The sequence below is a fragment of the Natator depressus genome, chromosome 16, assembly GCF_965152275.1.
Source record: "Natator depressus isolate rNatDep1 chromosome 16, rNatDep2.hap1, whole genome shotgun sequence".
Taxonomy (NCBI): domain Eukaryota; kingdom Metazoa; phylum Chordata; order Testudines; family Cheloniidae; genus Natator; species Natator depressus.
This window is the reverse complement of record NC_134249.1, coordinates 15,534,260-15,550,880: the sequence shown is the minus strand read 5'-3', so window position 1 is coordinate 15,550,880 and position 16,621 is coordinate 15,534,260. Positions and strand designations below refer to the sequence as shown.

At 43.6% G+C, this 16,621-nt stretch overlaps 1 protein-coding gene across 8 annotated transcripts in view; it reads right to left on the bottom strand.

The window, feature by feature from the left end:
* Positions 1 to 10,827, bottom strand: part of FUBP3 (far upstream element binding protein 3) — a 56,503-nt gene extending 45,676 nt beyond the window's left edge. For all 8 annotated transcript variants that reach the window (XM_074973343.1, XM_074973348.1, XM_074973347.1 and 5 more), the window contains exons 1-2: positions 10,679 to 10,827; positions 3,337 to 3,442 (exon numbers count right to left, since the gene is read on the bottom strand). In XM_074973343.1, coding sequence (XP_074829444.1) covers positions 3,337 to 3,442; positions 10,679 to 10,765 — 193 coding nt within the window. In that variant the 5' untranslated portion in view covers positions 10,766 to 10,827. The remainder of the gene's footprint in view (positions 1 to 3,336; positions 3,443 to 10,678) is intronic.
* Between the last annotated feature and the right edge of the window lie 5,794 nt (positions 10,828 to 16,621).

Sequence of the window (16,621 nt, the reverse complement as noted above, 5' to 3'; positions counted from 1 at the left end):
AGTAACTTCAGAACTAGACAAATTGGTTGACACAATAACACAATATGTTGGCAAAGAGTCAACAGCTTTTGTAAAGGGAAATCATACCTGATCAATCTATTAGAATTATTTGAGGTGGTCAACAAGTATATGGACAAGGGTGATTCAGTTTATATAGTGTACTTGAACTTTCAGAAAGCCTTTGACAAGCTCCCACACCAAAGGCTCTTAAGCAAAGTAAGTAGTCATGGGATAAGAGGGAAAGTCCTCTCATGGATCAGTAACTGGATAAGAGATAGGAAACAAAGGGTAGGAATCAATGGTCAGTTTTCACAATGGAGAGACGAAAATAGTGGGGTCCCCCAAGGATCTGTACTGAGACCTGTTCTGTTCAACATATTCATAAGTGAGCTGGAAATGAGGGTGAACAGTGAGGTGGCAAAATTTGCACAATTCAGAATTACTCAAGATAGTTAAATCCAAGCTGAGAGCGAAAAGTTAAAGGGTTCTCACAAAACTGCATGACTGGACAACAAAATGGCAGATGAAATTCAAGGCTGATAAGTGCAAAGCAATGCATAAAAAATAAACCCAAACATACATACAAAATGATGGGTTCTAAATTAGTTGTTACGACTCCAGAAAGTTCTTGGATATTTCTCTGAAAACATCTACTTAATGTGGAGTGGCAGTCAAAAAAGCTACCAATGTTAGAATCCATTAGGAAAGTGATAAATAAGACAGAAAATATCACAATGCCACTATATAAATCCATGGTATGACACATCTTGAATTCTGCATGCAGTTCTGGTTGCCCATCTCTAAAAAGTTTAGAATTGGAAAAGGTGCAGAGAAGGGCAACAAAAATGATTAGGAGGATAGAACAGCTTCCATCCGAGGAGAGATTAAAAAGACCGGGATTGCTCATTTTAGAAAAGACTAAGGGGTAATACGATACAGGCCTATAAAATTGTGAATGCTGTGGAGAAAGTGAATAGAGAAGTGTTATTTACCCTTTCACATAACACCAGAACCAAACATAAGAAAGTACTACTTCACACAACACAGTCAATCAGGTGATGTTTTGAAGGCCAAAAGTATAACTGGGTTCAAAAAAGAAATATATAAGTTCATGGTGAACAGGTCCATTAATGGCTATTAGCCAAGATGGTCAGGGATGCAATTTCATAACCGTATATTCCTAAGCCTCTGACTGCCAGAAGCTGGGACTGGACAACATGGGATGGATCACTGCATCTATTCATTCCCTCTCAAGCATCTGGAAGTGGCCACTGTCGGAAGACAAGATATTGGGCTAGATGGACCATTGGTCTGACCCAGTATGGCTGTTCTTACGTTCACTGCAGTCAGTAAAATATTTTTCAACTCTCACTGGAAGAAGTGTTAGGCCCTATCACTGAGCACTGTAGTGAGCATAATTCTGGAATGGAGGAAAACTCCAGGAACACCCTCATTAGAGATGTATGCCCATAATCAGACATTTGTTTTTGTTGAATTTCAGAGGAAATAAGCATGGAACCATTGGAAAGGAAAGAGGGGCTATTACAACTCTAACTGGATCAAAATGAATGTGCTAAGCACTTATGATCTAGTCAAACACAAAAGTTTTGGTTAGTCTAGTAAGGCAACTAGTAACACTCTGAAGAGGCCCATTTTGGTTACGAAAGAGCATCAGGTTTGAACAGTTCACTGGTTAAGTTGGTAACACAGTTTTGCCATTCAGAAGACGGAGAATTAGAACAGGCTTCTCGCTCTCAGAGCAGGGCATTGGAAGCACTGAAAAAATGATGCTTTAGCCCAGATGGCAGGTGGCTGGTCTCACAGGAACACGCTCCTTCCTCCAACAACTCTGTGTGTGGGGGGGGGGGGGAGGGGATATACAGGTGCACAAGAGGAAATATCCCACTGAACTGAATAGGAAGCAAATGGTAGGTCTCCTTTTGGACACTGAGGGCTGATATTGGAGGAAGGAGTATCTTCTGACAGCTGAGACGACAGCAGGCCGGGAACTTCTCTCCCATGCCCCAGAATGATTCCTCAGAAGGAAGAGACAGTCCACCCATCTTATCAGCACCTTGTCACCTCCATTTCCCAAAGCAATTGAGAATTAGCAGAGAGGAGGGGTATTTTTCCTTCAACAGGTGAAACCTTAAGATGAGACTGTTTGCCTGCCTCCCCTGTGCTGCTCTGGTGCTGCCCTACATTAGAGCATTACCCCAATCACAAAAAAATCCAGTGACTGAAAGTTCATCTACATTTAAAGAGAGAAAGTTAAGGTTATATGCAAAATTTCAAAGTCTGAACAGTACATTTGTGGAAAAGAATCACCCGGCAAGGGTACCTTTGTCAGGCAAAAAACCGGAACTATAAGTAGTAGTTTTCTAATCTGGTGAGGAAAAGGAGACCAAAGCCCCTTTGATACAACCGCTGCACCAAGGAAGTGAGAGCTTTTTGGTGCTGTAAAGCAGCAGGTAATAAAACACACTGTTCCAAGAGCAGTGCACAACTGATGACACAGATTCGTATGGACACACACATCCATTCTGACTTCTGTAGCACCAGAAACGCAGCAAAAATTTACAAAAGTCAAACTACCAGCCAGGAAAACATTTTTAGCCATTCACAAGGATATTTTAAATAATGGAATATTAATATAAAATAGGGATCAGACAAGGTGGTCTATCTAGTCTAGTATTTTGACTCAAACCATGGCCACCACCAGATGCATTGGAGAAAGGGTTAAGAAATACTGTGATGGATAAATATGGAATAACCTTCCCACTAGGAAATAAGAAATAGCCCCATCAGTTTCCTCTCAAGTCTCTCTATAAAACTTGTGCTGAGATGCCTACATAACCAGCTGTCGTGCTGTGACTGCTGCTTGTTACACTTGTTATAATCATCTCACAGCTACCGTGTGCTATCACCTACCTGCCGTTTACAGTTTTATATGTAGACTGTAAGCAATTTCAGGCAGGAACTGTCTTTTTGTTATGTGTACATAGTCCCTAACATAATGATACCTCATTTACAATTCAAATGTGAAATAATTATATTACTTAGCTAAATCTCTCTAAAAACTAGTAAGTTGATAATATTCCTTGTAGAATGTATAGTTTTGTCAATACAGTTGAAAACATGAGTGTTGTACTATCTGAGCAAGACTAAACAGCACAGGAATTCTTGTGTACAATCTTGACACACAAAATTATCCACTAAGTCATCTCGGCTATTCCTACTACAAATGCGAAACTGATCCTCTATTTCCATGTCCACAAATAAACATTCCTGAATGCTATATCTGAAATACCTATTGTCAAAAAATAGCCAGCTTACCTCCATCATCCAGGGGCCTTTTTTGTACTCCATAACCATAGACAGAGGGGTCCACCAGCGGCGCAGTATTATTCAAGTGAGGAATATCTCCAATTTTAGCAGCAATCTGTTGAAGCAGATTTTGTTTAAAAATTAGCGTATGTGAAATGTCAGCCATAGCAACTAAATTCTTTGGTCCTTGCTGTCTACTAGAGCACTTTCTCCTGTTACTGTTTTGTCCTTTTTAGCTACTAAAATCAGGGCTTTCATGGCGCAAAGATGAAAAAACTGTAATTTACTTCACAAGTTAACTGTTTCTGCTTACTTCTGATATTCCTATTTCAATACATTCTCCTTTGCCCAGCTTTGTTTCCTGTACCATGTCATAGGCATTTATTTAAATATCAGATGTTATTAGTAGAGGAAGGACAGTCCAATAATTAGGGTGCTAGCCTGGGATTCAGCAGCCCAATTCCCTGCTCTGCAACAGACTCCCTGTGTGATGTCAAGTAAGTCACTTGTCTCTCTTCCTCATTTCCTCGTCTGTAAAATGGGGATAGTAGCACTTCTTAATTCACAGGGGTGTTGCAAGGATAACTACACTAAAGACTGTGAGGTGTGCAGCTACCATAGCAATGGAGGCCAGATAAGTAACTAAAATAAACGTAGGGACACCAAGAGACTACCCTCATTTTTTTAAAGGGGATTTTTTGTTAATAAGAGCAGCATAAAGTACATGAAATAATGCTTCATGCAAAACCTGATGAATGTTCAGAAAAGTGTCTTATTCTATATTGTTCCCCTCGTTCTTTTCCAAGGAAAAATATTTCGACAGGCTCTGTATTAGGAGTTTGATGGAGGATTTAGTTCAGAAGAATAAAAGTAGCAGAAAATCATTTCCACACAATCAGTTCTGATATCAGATTACTACTAATTGGGATTTCAGTAGAGAATAAGCAATAGGAACAAAATAATATCTTTTTACACAGATGTTCTTCATAATGAAGGGAAAAGAGATGGAAATATATAACCAAAGGTGTTTCTAAAATGTAGCTTTCCTTGCAACAACTGACACATATCTACAAGGGTTCAAGTTGCTGACGCTACCAACTGCCGCAGAGGAAAAGCCGGCTGTCCAAAATTCAGGACCTGCAGTAAGTAAAGTAGAAAGCTCTTTGTAACATGGATTTCTATTACACTAGGACACTGCTTTTCACTTCACTCTTTTTATTTATTTATTTTTTTTTAAAAGAGTAAAAAACACTGTTTGTGCTACTTATAGTGAATAAAAATGGCCTTCGGTTGTCTTCAGTCTGCCCCCTTCCTTTAAAAAAATTATATAGATATATGAAGACATATAAATATAAAAACAGTATCAGTATGCAGGTTCCAAAAGAAGTTCTTGATTTCCCTCTTTTCCCTATCATATTTTTGTAATCTCGACAGGGTGCACTTGCATGTACAACTGGAAATTAACAGGGGCAGCTGAAACCCAAGTTGCATCTTTTCTAGAACCCACTGAAGAGGAAGGGGTGGTCAGTCTGAGGCGATCTATTTTCTTTTTAATATATGGAATAATGCAGCTCCACAAAATGCTGCAATTACAGAACAACTCAGGTGTGGTTCATTTGTGTCACCCAAAACCACTGCTTCATGTAAATACAATTTTAGGGCTCACATTAATATGTACTGTCCACCTCCCCAAACACATGCAGTGTCTCAGGTGCCTGCTTATGTAAATTGTCATATTCCATACCATGACATGTTTCTGGCCCTCCTCCCATCTGCTATCCCTCGCTTGGTTGCTTTATTAAAGCTATTTACATTTCAAATACCACTTCAATACTGAAAAATAAAGATTAACAGCCGTTTTTGGAATCTACTAACAGCTCCTATGTAATAATTTATAATCCACAGATCTGCAATAGACTGGGTCTGCCAGCCCTAACATATTGTGACAGGTTACTGATCATATGCTTTAACAGGTTCATTGAGAATAGTCTCCCATTTTAACAGTTATTTTGTTAAAAAAGTCCTCCCCCCCAATTTCCACAACTGAATTTATACTTTAAATAGTTCATTTGGTCCAAATCCTGCCCTTGACTACACCTGTGCTGTTTCCCAACTACCCTGCTAAGAGTCAAAAATAAACAATTAGGACAGAATTTGGCCCACAGAAACTAGACTAAAATTCAAAGTCAGCATTTTCACAATGCACAATTATTTCAAGCTGGTCAAGGCTTATGAATATTTTAAAGATATATTTTTAAAGACCGCTGTTGGATTATACAGGGACCACTGACCAATTCCTTACCACAGGAGGAAAAAAAAAATAATCAAAAACTACAATGTAAAGTTAGCAAACATTTAGAATAGATGCAGCAGTTACATTATGTTTTAATGTCTCTTGTTTAAGTTACAATAGGAGCCTCATTTATTACTACAGGTTCTGCAGGAAGATAAATGAGGCATTCTGAAGCTAGGAAATTAACAAAAGCATGCAGCCCTAGCCCTTATCTGACTGGATGACCTTGAGTAATGTACTGCTAGCTACTGCTTTCACCCCTCTAGACGTCATTCTCCATTCCCCCTATATAAAAGCCTTTATTCAGTTTAATTCTAAAGTGTGTTGTAGAAACATCACTAAAGCAGAAATTATTTCTGTGATTGTCCCACTTCTGGGATTTGGCTGGCCATTCAAAACCTGAGCTACACATTTGCAGAGGTACAGTCATGGAAAAAAGTGATAATTGTATGTGCTTTACTATTTACAATGAAGATAAAAAATAAAACTAATTTCTTTAAATTGAAGTATTCCTAGTAGTTCGGGAGGCATGTGACCTGGTACCTTTTAGACTTCTGTCCATTTATACCTCTGGTGCATCCTTCTTTTACAATATTGTTTAAGGATTTAAAATCCATTCACGTGCGGAAGATGAAAGTTTCGAAGGCAAGTGTGATAGGACCTAAACCATCAACTTCTACAGAATTTAGTCTAAGTTTCTAGACTATGGCTACAAAAAGAATCTTTCAGATCTTAATACAATATAACTCAATGAAGTATTATCGCCCTGAGTCTTCAAACAGCTCCAGTGCCTCCGCTGCTGCTCATGTCTGTCAAGTAGAATACTGAGGGTAACGTGACTTGCGTCATTTTCTCAACTGCTATCTAGAACCCTGTGAGGAGTGGCGAAACTGTCCAGAACCATGTAAATTTTGTTTTGCCTTAACTGGGAAAACCAGCTGCAGCAGCAAAGACCAGCCATTAATTTATTTGAAGAAAATCTAAGAGATGAGGGGGACGGGGGGAAAAAGGCCAGGGAGATGTACAGTAGCTGATACCTTCCTCCCCCTTCCCCACCCCTAGGAATCCAGAAAAGGCACAAAGAGGCAGAGAAGTATCTCCCTTCCAAAGGAGTGGTTGGAGTGTTCTTCCTGTCCCCCCCCCCCCCTTTTTTTTTTAATTAAAAAAGGAGACCAACAAGGTAGAGCCTGATATGAAAGATGGAGTTTACACATAGGGCCCTGATGGGACCATGATAAAAATCCCAGCACCTAAGGTTGGCAGAACAAGGGCTTACCAGGCCATTACCCATCACATCACATCAACGACGGGGCCGCTAATTTTGTCTTTTGTATCTTCCTCTAGATAATCAATTTAAACCTCCGGCTAGTAAGTAATCCGGCTAATTTCTCAAATTTAGATTTTTATGATGAAATCTTATGATGCAAATAACTTCACTGCAAGAGTGCCGTGTGCATGTGGAGAGGGGACTAGCACCATACAAAGAAAAATGATTTATTACATGGTGAGACTGTTAAGGAGGGGAGGGGAATGAATCACCAGGAAAATTTGTTAATACAAGTTACATTCCTTAAAGGAGTAATACAAATGTTCTAACTCTCAAAAGCAATTGAATTCCAAATTATAGTATCAGCAGCCTCACTATGTAGGCTGGCTACTGCATATGTCAGCTAATCCACGAATCTGAGATTCCCTATGGAAGGCGGGGAGAACATGTGTCTCAAAGCGTCAGCATACATTTAGAGATTTTTTTGTTTTGTAGGTTTGTATCAGAAATTTGACACTATTACTATAAAAAAAGGGTTCACCTAGGACAATCAAATAAAACAAGACATAACTCATTTCTTTGAAAGGTCCTACAGACTTCTGTGGTTGCCAGCTCATTTCACAATGTCTAAGCATGCAGTTACTGTGTCTGATCATCCTGTAGGTCTACTGACCTGAATATTTAGTTGCCCACAATACTGATGGTTCAACCCAGATTTACAATACTATAACCCATATGAGAAGTGAAAGTGGACCTCCAGCACATTTAGATTAACAGTCCTATACGCAGCTTTAGCTCAAAATTGATTCAAAACAACAAGAGGGGGTATTTACATCAATAACCCAGGGGCCAAAGCAGAGCTGTAGCAGTTCTAGGGTTTGCATGATTTTTTTTTTTTAAAGTGAACAGAGTTCATAAAAAGGTACCATATTGCTGAAATCCCCCCTCCCCCCAATGACATCTACCTACAGAAGAGGTATGCCATGGACAAGTACAGTGCAAACTTTCCTAATTTTAGCCAAAATCTTGGTCACCATCTCTAGGGACAAGACAGCAGAATCAGTCTCTACACCCCATTCAACAAGAATGCCAGAGGTGTGAAGAGGTGATAGTTGGATCTGTAAGGCACACAATGCCCACTAGGAAGTGAACCAAGACCACCTCATTTCATATTGGTCACTGTGACAAGGATTTAGTTACATCACAGCAAGGCATGAGCCAAACTACTTGTACTCAGTTAATGAACTCCCTTCACAGCTATTAAGATAGTGAGCTTGATCTTAAGTTCTATTTTTTGCCCAGAATCAACAACTCTCCCTCCCCCAAAGAATACTGAACAAAGCTGTCAAGCCAGGCAGCGTACAACCATCTTACAGAATAGCAGATCAGTGACTCAACTACCAAATCTTGGGGGAGCCCACATTTATCAGACACATTTATTTTCATTGATAAAGGCCTGTAAAGCGTCCTGTTCCTAGACCACTTCATTGGAAGCAGATGGCTTTGAAGACTTTCAAAGCTTTCACTAGAGTAACTCAGTACATTCTGGGCCTAGGGATATCAATTTATTCATTCCCCTATTAAACGTAAAGAAAAGCCAATTTACAATTAAAGAGGGCCCCGATTATGGTACAGTTTAATGCTCCATTTTCTCTGTGTATGAGCGTGTGGAACAATCCTACCATAACCCACAAATCTGACAGAGCAGCCATATTAGGATAGATAAGCGATCAACTTTCACTAATATACACAGGTCAATACAGTCACAGAAATTCCTCCTTCACGTTTAACTCATTACTGATCCAGTGAATGGTGCATTTAAGTATGAGTTCAGTATGTTTCCAATGCAGTACTCCGTTTCCTTTCAAAAAGCCACAAATGATCAGCAAATAATGGAAACTTTTCTTCTACCTGAGCAGGCTGTCCAAGATAAAGTCCATCCATAACTTAAGAAAAGGCAGAAAACATTCTCAAATACTCAAAATGAATTTCTGCAGCTGGAGGCCTTCAGTAAGGGGTCCAGATTATGACACGTGTCTACGATATTTCCCAGTACAACAGCCTCTAAAGGTTAACGATCTGATGCTAACAGGAAGACTCAGACATCAACATGCAGTCAAGTCAACACAGCTGTAGTAGCCACTGAAAAAATCTGATTTGCCTTGTCTGGGTCACTGCAGAAGAGAGTTACCTATTGCATATTGTAAAACATTACTAAGATGTGATGCTTTGGATCAATAGCTGAAAAGCAGTAAGTCGCAGATAATGTGTGTCTTTCCGAAAAAAGTAGATGATGTGCTACCTAGAACAGCCAGTGTCTTTGCACAAGTCTCTGAAGACTAGGTAAAAATCAGTATTCGCTATCATATTGGTTTATGACGGAGCTGTACAAAGTGGTGAGCCCTTTCGCTTCGTTAGAACAATAGCTCAAAAGGTTTCATGATCCAACTTATTTCTCCAGGAGCTTCTCAGTTAAAGAACAGAATACAAGTATCTGGGCAACAGAGATCTTTTCCCCCACCACCCCAGCAATACTGGAAAGGGACAGTAAGACCATACAGAATCTTCAAGACTTGCTTCTAGTAGTTAGCCACGTTATGTCCTGTTGGAATGTAAATAACCACAATGAACAAGTTCCATTTAACACCTGCGATAAATATGGAACAAGAAAAATGATGAATACACAGGAATGAATTTTGCACAACTAGCAAAACCAACAAGGCAGTGGCCTCTTGTCTCTGAGATCACTTTTCATAAACTTGCACATTGCTAAGGAGCACCATAATTTCTCAGGTTTTAGAGTAGCAGCCGTGTTAGTCTGTATTCGCAAAAAGAAAAGGAGTACTTGTGGCACCTTAGAGACTAACAAATTTATTTGAGCAAAAGCTTTCGTGAGCTCCATTTCTCAGACATCCTAGATTTTATGCAGAAAAGTTGTTTGGATTTCCCTAACCCTCTCCACCCATCTTTGAATATTTTTGTTTTAGAATCACAGAAGTTACACTTTTCCACCTCTTCTGGGATGGATGCTAACCCCTAATGATAAATACAGTATTTTCCCTATATTATAGTTTAAATTGACTTATCTAGACTAGTCTTAAGTATCCTTTTTTAAAAAACAAAAAACGGGTGAAAGCTTATTTCTATTAACTTTGCCAAGGAAAATGTTGCAGGTTAGTATTTCTTTACGAAACAGCCACTTTTTCTGTGTCAGAAGCCCAACCACTGAACTGCAAAGTAACCATATCTCCCAAAAGCCCACAGAACCTGCACCTCCAGCTGTCTGACCTCCTTCAACCTTGCATCCCTATAAACGCCTTAGGGGTCTATTCCCCCCCCCCCCCCCCGCACCCAACACTTCCTAAATCTTACAGCGGGGAGGTGTTTTCAGAAGCACTCTGGCCTCCTGGGTGATGAAAGGCGCTGCACAGACACAAGGTCCGGGCGTTATTTTTCAGACAGAAAGTTGGGCAGGTGGTGAACAAGGCCTGGGAGAGCCACGGGACTGGTCTCCCCAGGTCCCCACAACCTCTGCCCCAGCGCTCCCCGCCCATCCAGGGTGCGCCTAGGGCGCCGGCCCATGCCATCCCCCTTCCCACCCCGCCCCTCGCAGGCCTCGCTCCAGCCCCCCGGGGCCCTTCCCCAGAAGGAGGCGCAGGCCCCTGCGCCCCACGCGCAGGCCGCTCCACCCTCTGCCCCACTCGCCACCTGGCCGGGCCGCCCCGCTCCCTCTCGCGCCCCGAGGCCTAGCAGCGGCTCCGAGGCCTGCTCCTGTGCCCGGGCTCCGTTACCTGGCGGACCCGGTGCAAAGCGTCGGCGAAGCCCTCGGATTTAATCCCCACTGGAGCCGCGCTCTGCCCCTGCGCCAGCTCCGCCATTACACGCGCCAGCCACCCCCACCACTACCGCCACCGCCGCCGCTCCGTCCTGCCTGCCTCTTTCCGCCGCCTGGGCACCCGTACCCGGAAAAGGAAAGGCCCCAGACTTCCGCCGGAAGCAGAGGGGGAAGGGGACCTCAAGCCCAGCAGATAGGGGGCTTTCACAATGACGTCAGCAACCCGCCAGAAAGAGGCTGCTTCCGGCGCGTGCAGGCCTTGCTCAGGGGCGGTGCTTCTCGTGTGCTGGTGGCTGGCTGGCTCCACATGGCTCCCTAGGGGGAGAGGGGTGGGGAGGCGTGGACCGAGCCCCGCACTAACCCCATCCTCTGGAGAGCCACTCCGCTCATTGCCCTTCCCTATTTATAGCATCGCTCATTAGCATCTTAATTAATGATCGTAAAAAGAAAAAAAGAATAGAGACTGGGAGTGGCTAAGTCATTATGCAAGGTAGCCTATCTCCCCTAGTTTTTTTCCTACAAACCCCCCCCCCCCGCAAGACGTTCTGGTTAAACTTGGATTATTGCTGTGCACATTGTAAGATGAGCTATTGCCAGCAGGAGAGTGAGTTTGTGTGTGTGGTTTTTGGAGGGGGGGTGTGTGGTGAGAAAACCTGGATTAGTGCTGGAAATGACCCACCTTGATTATCATGCGCATTATAAAGAGAGGTTTCAAAGAGGGATGGGCTATTACCAGCAGGAGAGTGAGTTTGTATGTGTGTCTGTGTGTGTTGGGGGGGGGGGGGGAAGAGTGAGAAAACCTTGATTTGTGCTGGAAATGGCCTTCCTTGATGATCACTTGATGATCACTTTAGATAAGCTGTTAGCAGCAGGACAGTGGGGTGGGAGGAAGTTTTGTTTCATGGTCTCTGTGTGTATATAATGTCTTCTGCAGTTTCCACGATATGCTATGCATCCGATGAAGTGAGCTGTAGCTCACGAAAGCTCATGCTCAAATAAACTGGTTAGTCTCTAAGGTGCCACAAGTACTCCTTTTCTTTTTTCTTTTTAATTAATGATGCTAGTCCTAGATAATCTAGCCCTGCCATGAGTGCCCACAATACCGATGGTACAACTGGACTAGATGACCTCTGGAGGTCCATTCCAGTACTATGAGTAATCAATATCACACGCACTTATACCAAACCAGCAGGGAGGGTTGCCCAGGAAGTTTCCCAGCTTGCTACAGTTTTGTCTGTGCGACCCCTAGCTCCCCCACACAAGGCCCCTAAATTATGGCTGGGTCCCCAAGGCATCATAATGTGACACAATGACGCAACACGATTATTACTGCTGTTCCCTTATTTAAAAAAAAACAAACAACCCTAGACCAGTGTTTCTCAGTCAGGTACACAAAGGTCTTCCAAGGGGTACATCAACTCATCTAGATATTTGCCTCATTTTACAACAGGCTACATAAAAAGCACCAGCGAAGTCAGTACAAACTAAAGTTTCATACAGACAATGACTTGTTTATACTGCTCTATATACTATACACTGAAATGTAAATACAATATTTATATTCCAATTGATTTTTTATAATTATATGGTAAAAATGAGTTCAGTAATAGTGTGGTGGGACACTTCTGTATTTTTAGGGCTGATTTTGTAAACCAGTAGTTTTTAAGTGAGGTGAAACTTGGGGGTACGTAAGACAAATCAGACTCCTGAAAGGGGTACAATAGTCTGGAAAGGTTGAGAGCCCTAGCATTAGTGCACTGCAGTGCAAGTCACCATCTCTGGATGGCAGGGCCTATGAGCACAGAACTATTTCCCAGAAAAAGAGCATTTTTCCTCTGTGGATGCTGTCAGAGGCTGCTAGGGATGGGCCTAAATTACGATTTCTGCTCATGCAAGATGCCTAAGAATGTCAGGTCACTTTGCTCTGCCCCCAGCTGTTTCTCCAGCATTCCCACTCACTCCTGACATGGCACTGGCTAGTAATACCCACCTAAACATCCCCATTCCAAGCTATCCCAGTGGAGCAATTACCAATGTGTGTCTCTGGGCTTTCCGATGAAAATAAATATGTTTTCCTCCTTTTTCCAGTGCTCCAGTTTCCTTGTCTCCTCTCAGGCATGTATCCTGAGAATCTAGCTTCCAAGGCACTAAAAGTTGGTTGAATTCTAAAATAGGTTGCAGTTATGGATTCAGAGACACTAAAATAGGTTGAACTAAAATAGGTTGAACTATTCCAAGCCTCTTAAAAGTTGGTTGAATTCTAAAATAGGTTGCAGTTGTGGATTCAGAGACACTAAAATAATCCGGTCAGAATCTGTGTTGTGAAAAGAGATGTCAACGCTAGAATTTGTAGTCGTCTTTTTACAGGTGTTAATTAACATGATTGTACATTCCAGTCTAGACAGGTGTCATGGGGTCCACTCACCACTGGTGGCACCTCCTCCTGGCCATCCTGGGAATTAGCTCTGCCAGGCATTGCACCCCTCCTCTCGCAGTGTCTCTCCCACCGTCCTCTCACCCTGCAGCCCCTCTCGCTCCTGGAACTGTAGCCTCCTTTTTGTGACTCAGCCAGGTCATCACAACATGGTTCCACATTCCAGGGGGAGTGTAACAAAGTCTTTCCCGGACCAAATCATCCCAGGCGGTCCACTTTCTTCTGCCTGGTATGTGCCATGTCCCCTGTAACTGGTAGGGGAACCCAGGCCTGCACTGTCTTCCATAACTGCTTTTCCCTGAGCCTTTTCCTACCTTCCTCCCTCTCTGGGTCCATCAGCCTCCCAACTCCCTCTCCTCAGGGAGTAACTGTAGACTACCCTCTAGCCCAGGGGTGGGCAAACGTTTTGGCCCAAGGGCCACATCAGAGTGCAAAACTGTATGGAGGGCCGGGTAGGGAAGGCTGTGCCTCCCCAAACAGCCTGGCCCCTGCCCCCTATCCGCCCCCTCCCACTTCCCATCCCCTGACTGCCCCCCCCAGGACCACCCCCCAGGATCCTCCCAATCTAACTCCCCCATCCCCACCCAGAACTTCTGCCCCATCCAACCGCTCCCTGTCCCCTGACTGCCCCCAGGACCCGCTGCCCCTTACCCAACCCCCTTACCATGCTGCTCAGAGCAGCATGTCCTGCAGCTGCGCCGCCCGGCCAGAGCTAGACACACTGCCGCTCTGCACTGCAGGAGCACGCAGCCCCATCACCCAGAGCACTGCCCACACGGCAGAGTGGCTGCAGGGGATGGGGGACAGCAGGGGAGGGGCCGGGGGCAAGCCTACCCAGCCAGGAGCTCAGGGGCCAGGCAGGACGGTCTCATGGGCCAGATGTGGCCTGCGGGCCATAGTTTGCCCACCTCTGCTCTAGTCCAGTGGTTCTTAACCTATTTACCATTGTGGGCCACATATGCAGCTCTCTGTGTGTGTTACGTGGACCAGATCCTCACAATATATATACTACCTGTATCCCCTTGAGGATGGCACAGGGGCCACAGCTGTGTACTGATTGGGCTGCAAGTGGTCCATGAGTTAAGACCCACTGCTCTAGTCCCTAATGCACCACCCACCTCCCAGAGAGCAACTGCAGCCTACTTCCCTGCAACCCCCTTCTGCTTGCAGCTCCTGGGCTTTATATAGGCCCCTCCTGTTCCTCCTCAGCTGGGCACTATCAGCAGTTAGGTCCCAGTCCTCCCTGGCTTCTCCTCCAGGTGCCACCTGTGGAGTTAATAGGCCTACCTGGCCACCTGAACCCCTTCCAGTTCTGTGTGGGGCAGACAACCCATCACAACAGGGAACAAACATTTGTTGCAAGTCGGTTTCATGCTAGCAAGGAATGCTTGCATCATATCTGCACTCGACTTTCCCAGTCGCATTTGTTAATGTGCGTTAAAACCAGACTAAAGATTAAAGCGTGAAATGTGTGAACATGCAGCACCATGGCATGTTGAGAGACACATCAGTCATACTGACATCATATCAGAGATTTTTGTCCTCTACACTTGGGTACAACAGTGGCTGACAGACCTCAGAGGTGGCTCTGCTCTAGGTGTTCAGGGATTTGTATTATACTGGCATGATTATGGTTTACACATCAACTGTTGTCTCAGTCAAGGGATGCGCTCTGAAAGCCTGAGTATCCTGTCTATCAAGAACCCTGGATTATATGAGGACTCCAAGAGTAGCTCAGTCAGGTCCCACCCGCGGCTGGGATATGGTCTGGTCCCACCCATGGCTCCAGGCCAAATCCAGAAGTTCTTACTCAATCCTTAGTCAGACAACAGGCCCATTGGCATAAATGAGAAATTTGCTGGAGTAAGGAGTGAATAAGGACATCAGGTTTTGACCACATGCCAGCAAAAGTGCAAGGATCACACACAGATGATGCAAGGCCGAGTCAGTCAAGGATAAAAGCAAAGAACATGCAAGGATCGTTCCTAGACCAGGACATTCGAGCATATTCCACACACAACCATTACATCATGCATGAATGATCCTTGCATTTTGACCGGCGCTGACTCTTCTTCTTGATCTAACCTTGCAAGGGGTTTTATGCAGAGGTGTTTGTTCGTTGGAGGAGGGACCATGTGTTCTTCTGTCTCTCACACACAGTCACTTCACAAATAATGAGGTTTCTAAATGCCTAGATGCTATGAAGCTCCCTGTAAGTGCTCAATAGATTTTAATTTTCTTTTTCCAGGTTTCCATGGGTACGGTTCCTTCATGCTCACTATGGAGCTTTAAGAATTACTATTGTTAATTATTAATTATTATTATTATTATAAAGATTTCTAAGATTCCACGGATACCCCCAAGTTATTGGGGAACTCGTTACAGCTTTGATTCCTTGACTCCTCACAATAGTAAAGTTAAGCAAATGCGTAAGTGTTTGCAGGATCAAGGTCTACATCAAGGCACTGACCCTCAGAACAGAGGTGCATAAACTATGAACTTTATTGATTTCCTCTGCATTGCATGGATACCCTGTACCATACTCACAGGGCCTGCCCTGATCCAATGACTATGAAATTAGTGGGAACCTTTCCTTATATTCCCTCTGCTTTTTTTTTTTTTGGCTCACTCCAGCTGGCTATTTATTTATTTGTGCTCAGCCATGGGAACGGGGGTGCCAAAAATGTTTTCCACCCGAACCAGCTAAACAGCTGGGGCCACTCCAGCATAGGCTAGCTGGAGAGGCGGCCAAATAATCAAAGCTAATAGTTCTGCCATTGTCCCTGAACATTCAGTGTTTGCTGAGAGGCGACTGTCTTTAGCCACTCTTGCCCTTCCTGCTGTTGTTCCAGACAGACTCCTGTACAGTTACCCTACTACCGTCATGCAGAAAACACCCTGAGAACGAGGCCAGCATACAGCACTCAGCAATTAAAGACCAAGATTCTGTGCCGTTCTTTTTGCCCCATTACAATTATACATATCTTTTAGGTTGTAAGCTCTTAGGGGCAGGGATTGTCATTTATCACGCTTTTACAGGGCCTAGTACAACGGGAACAGACCGGATTGTGGTCTTTAGGTGCTACTGCAATATAAATATTAGCTATCGGAAACTAATGAATACTTACAGTAATTAATATGTAATACATATTAAATCATCATCATAATAATAGTAACAAAAATCTGGAGCCAAATGCCGCCAGCGTTAGTAGCTGTTTGGATCTTTGGTTTTGGTCTGAGCCCATCCCTAGTTACCACGTGTGAATTCTGACCCGGGGAGGGAGGCTACAGTCGGATTTGACTATGTAGCATGGCAGTTCTTCTTTGGTCTCTGCTAGTCTCCGGTGAAGCAGGATGTTTACCTGAGCCCACCTTTAATTAACATAGCCGGCTGGAACAAAAGTCCTCTGTGAAGCAGGAAGTAAGGGGCAAGCAGGAAACAGGTATCAGCCATGGAGTTAATGT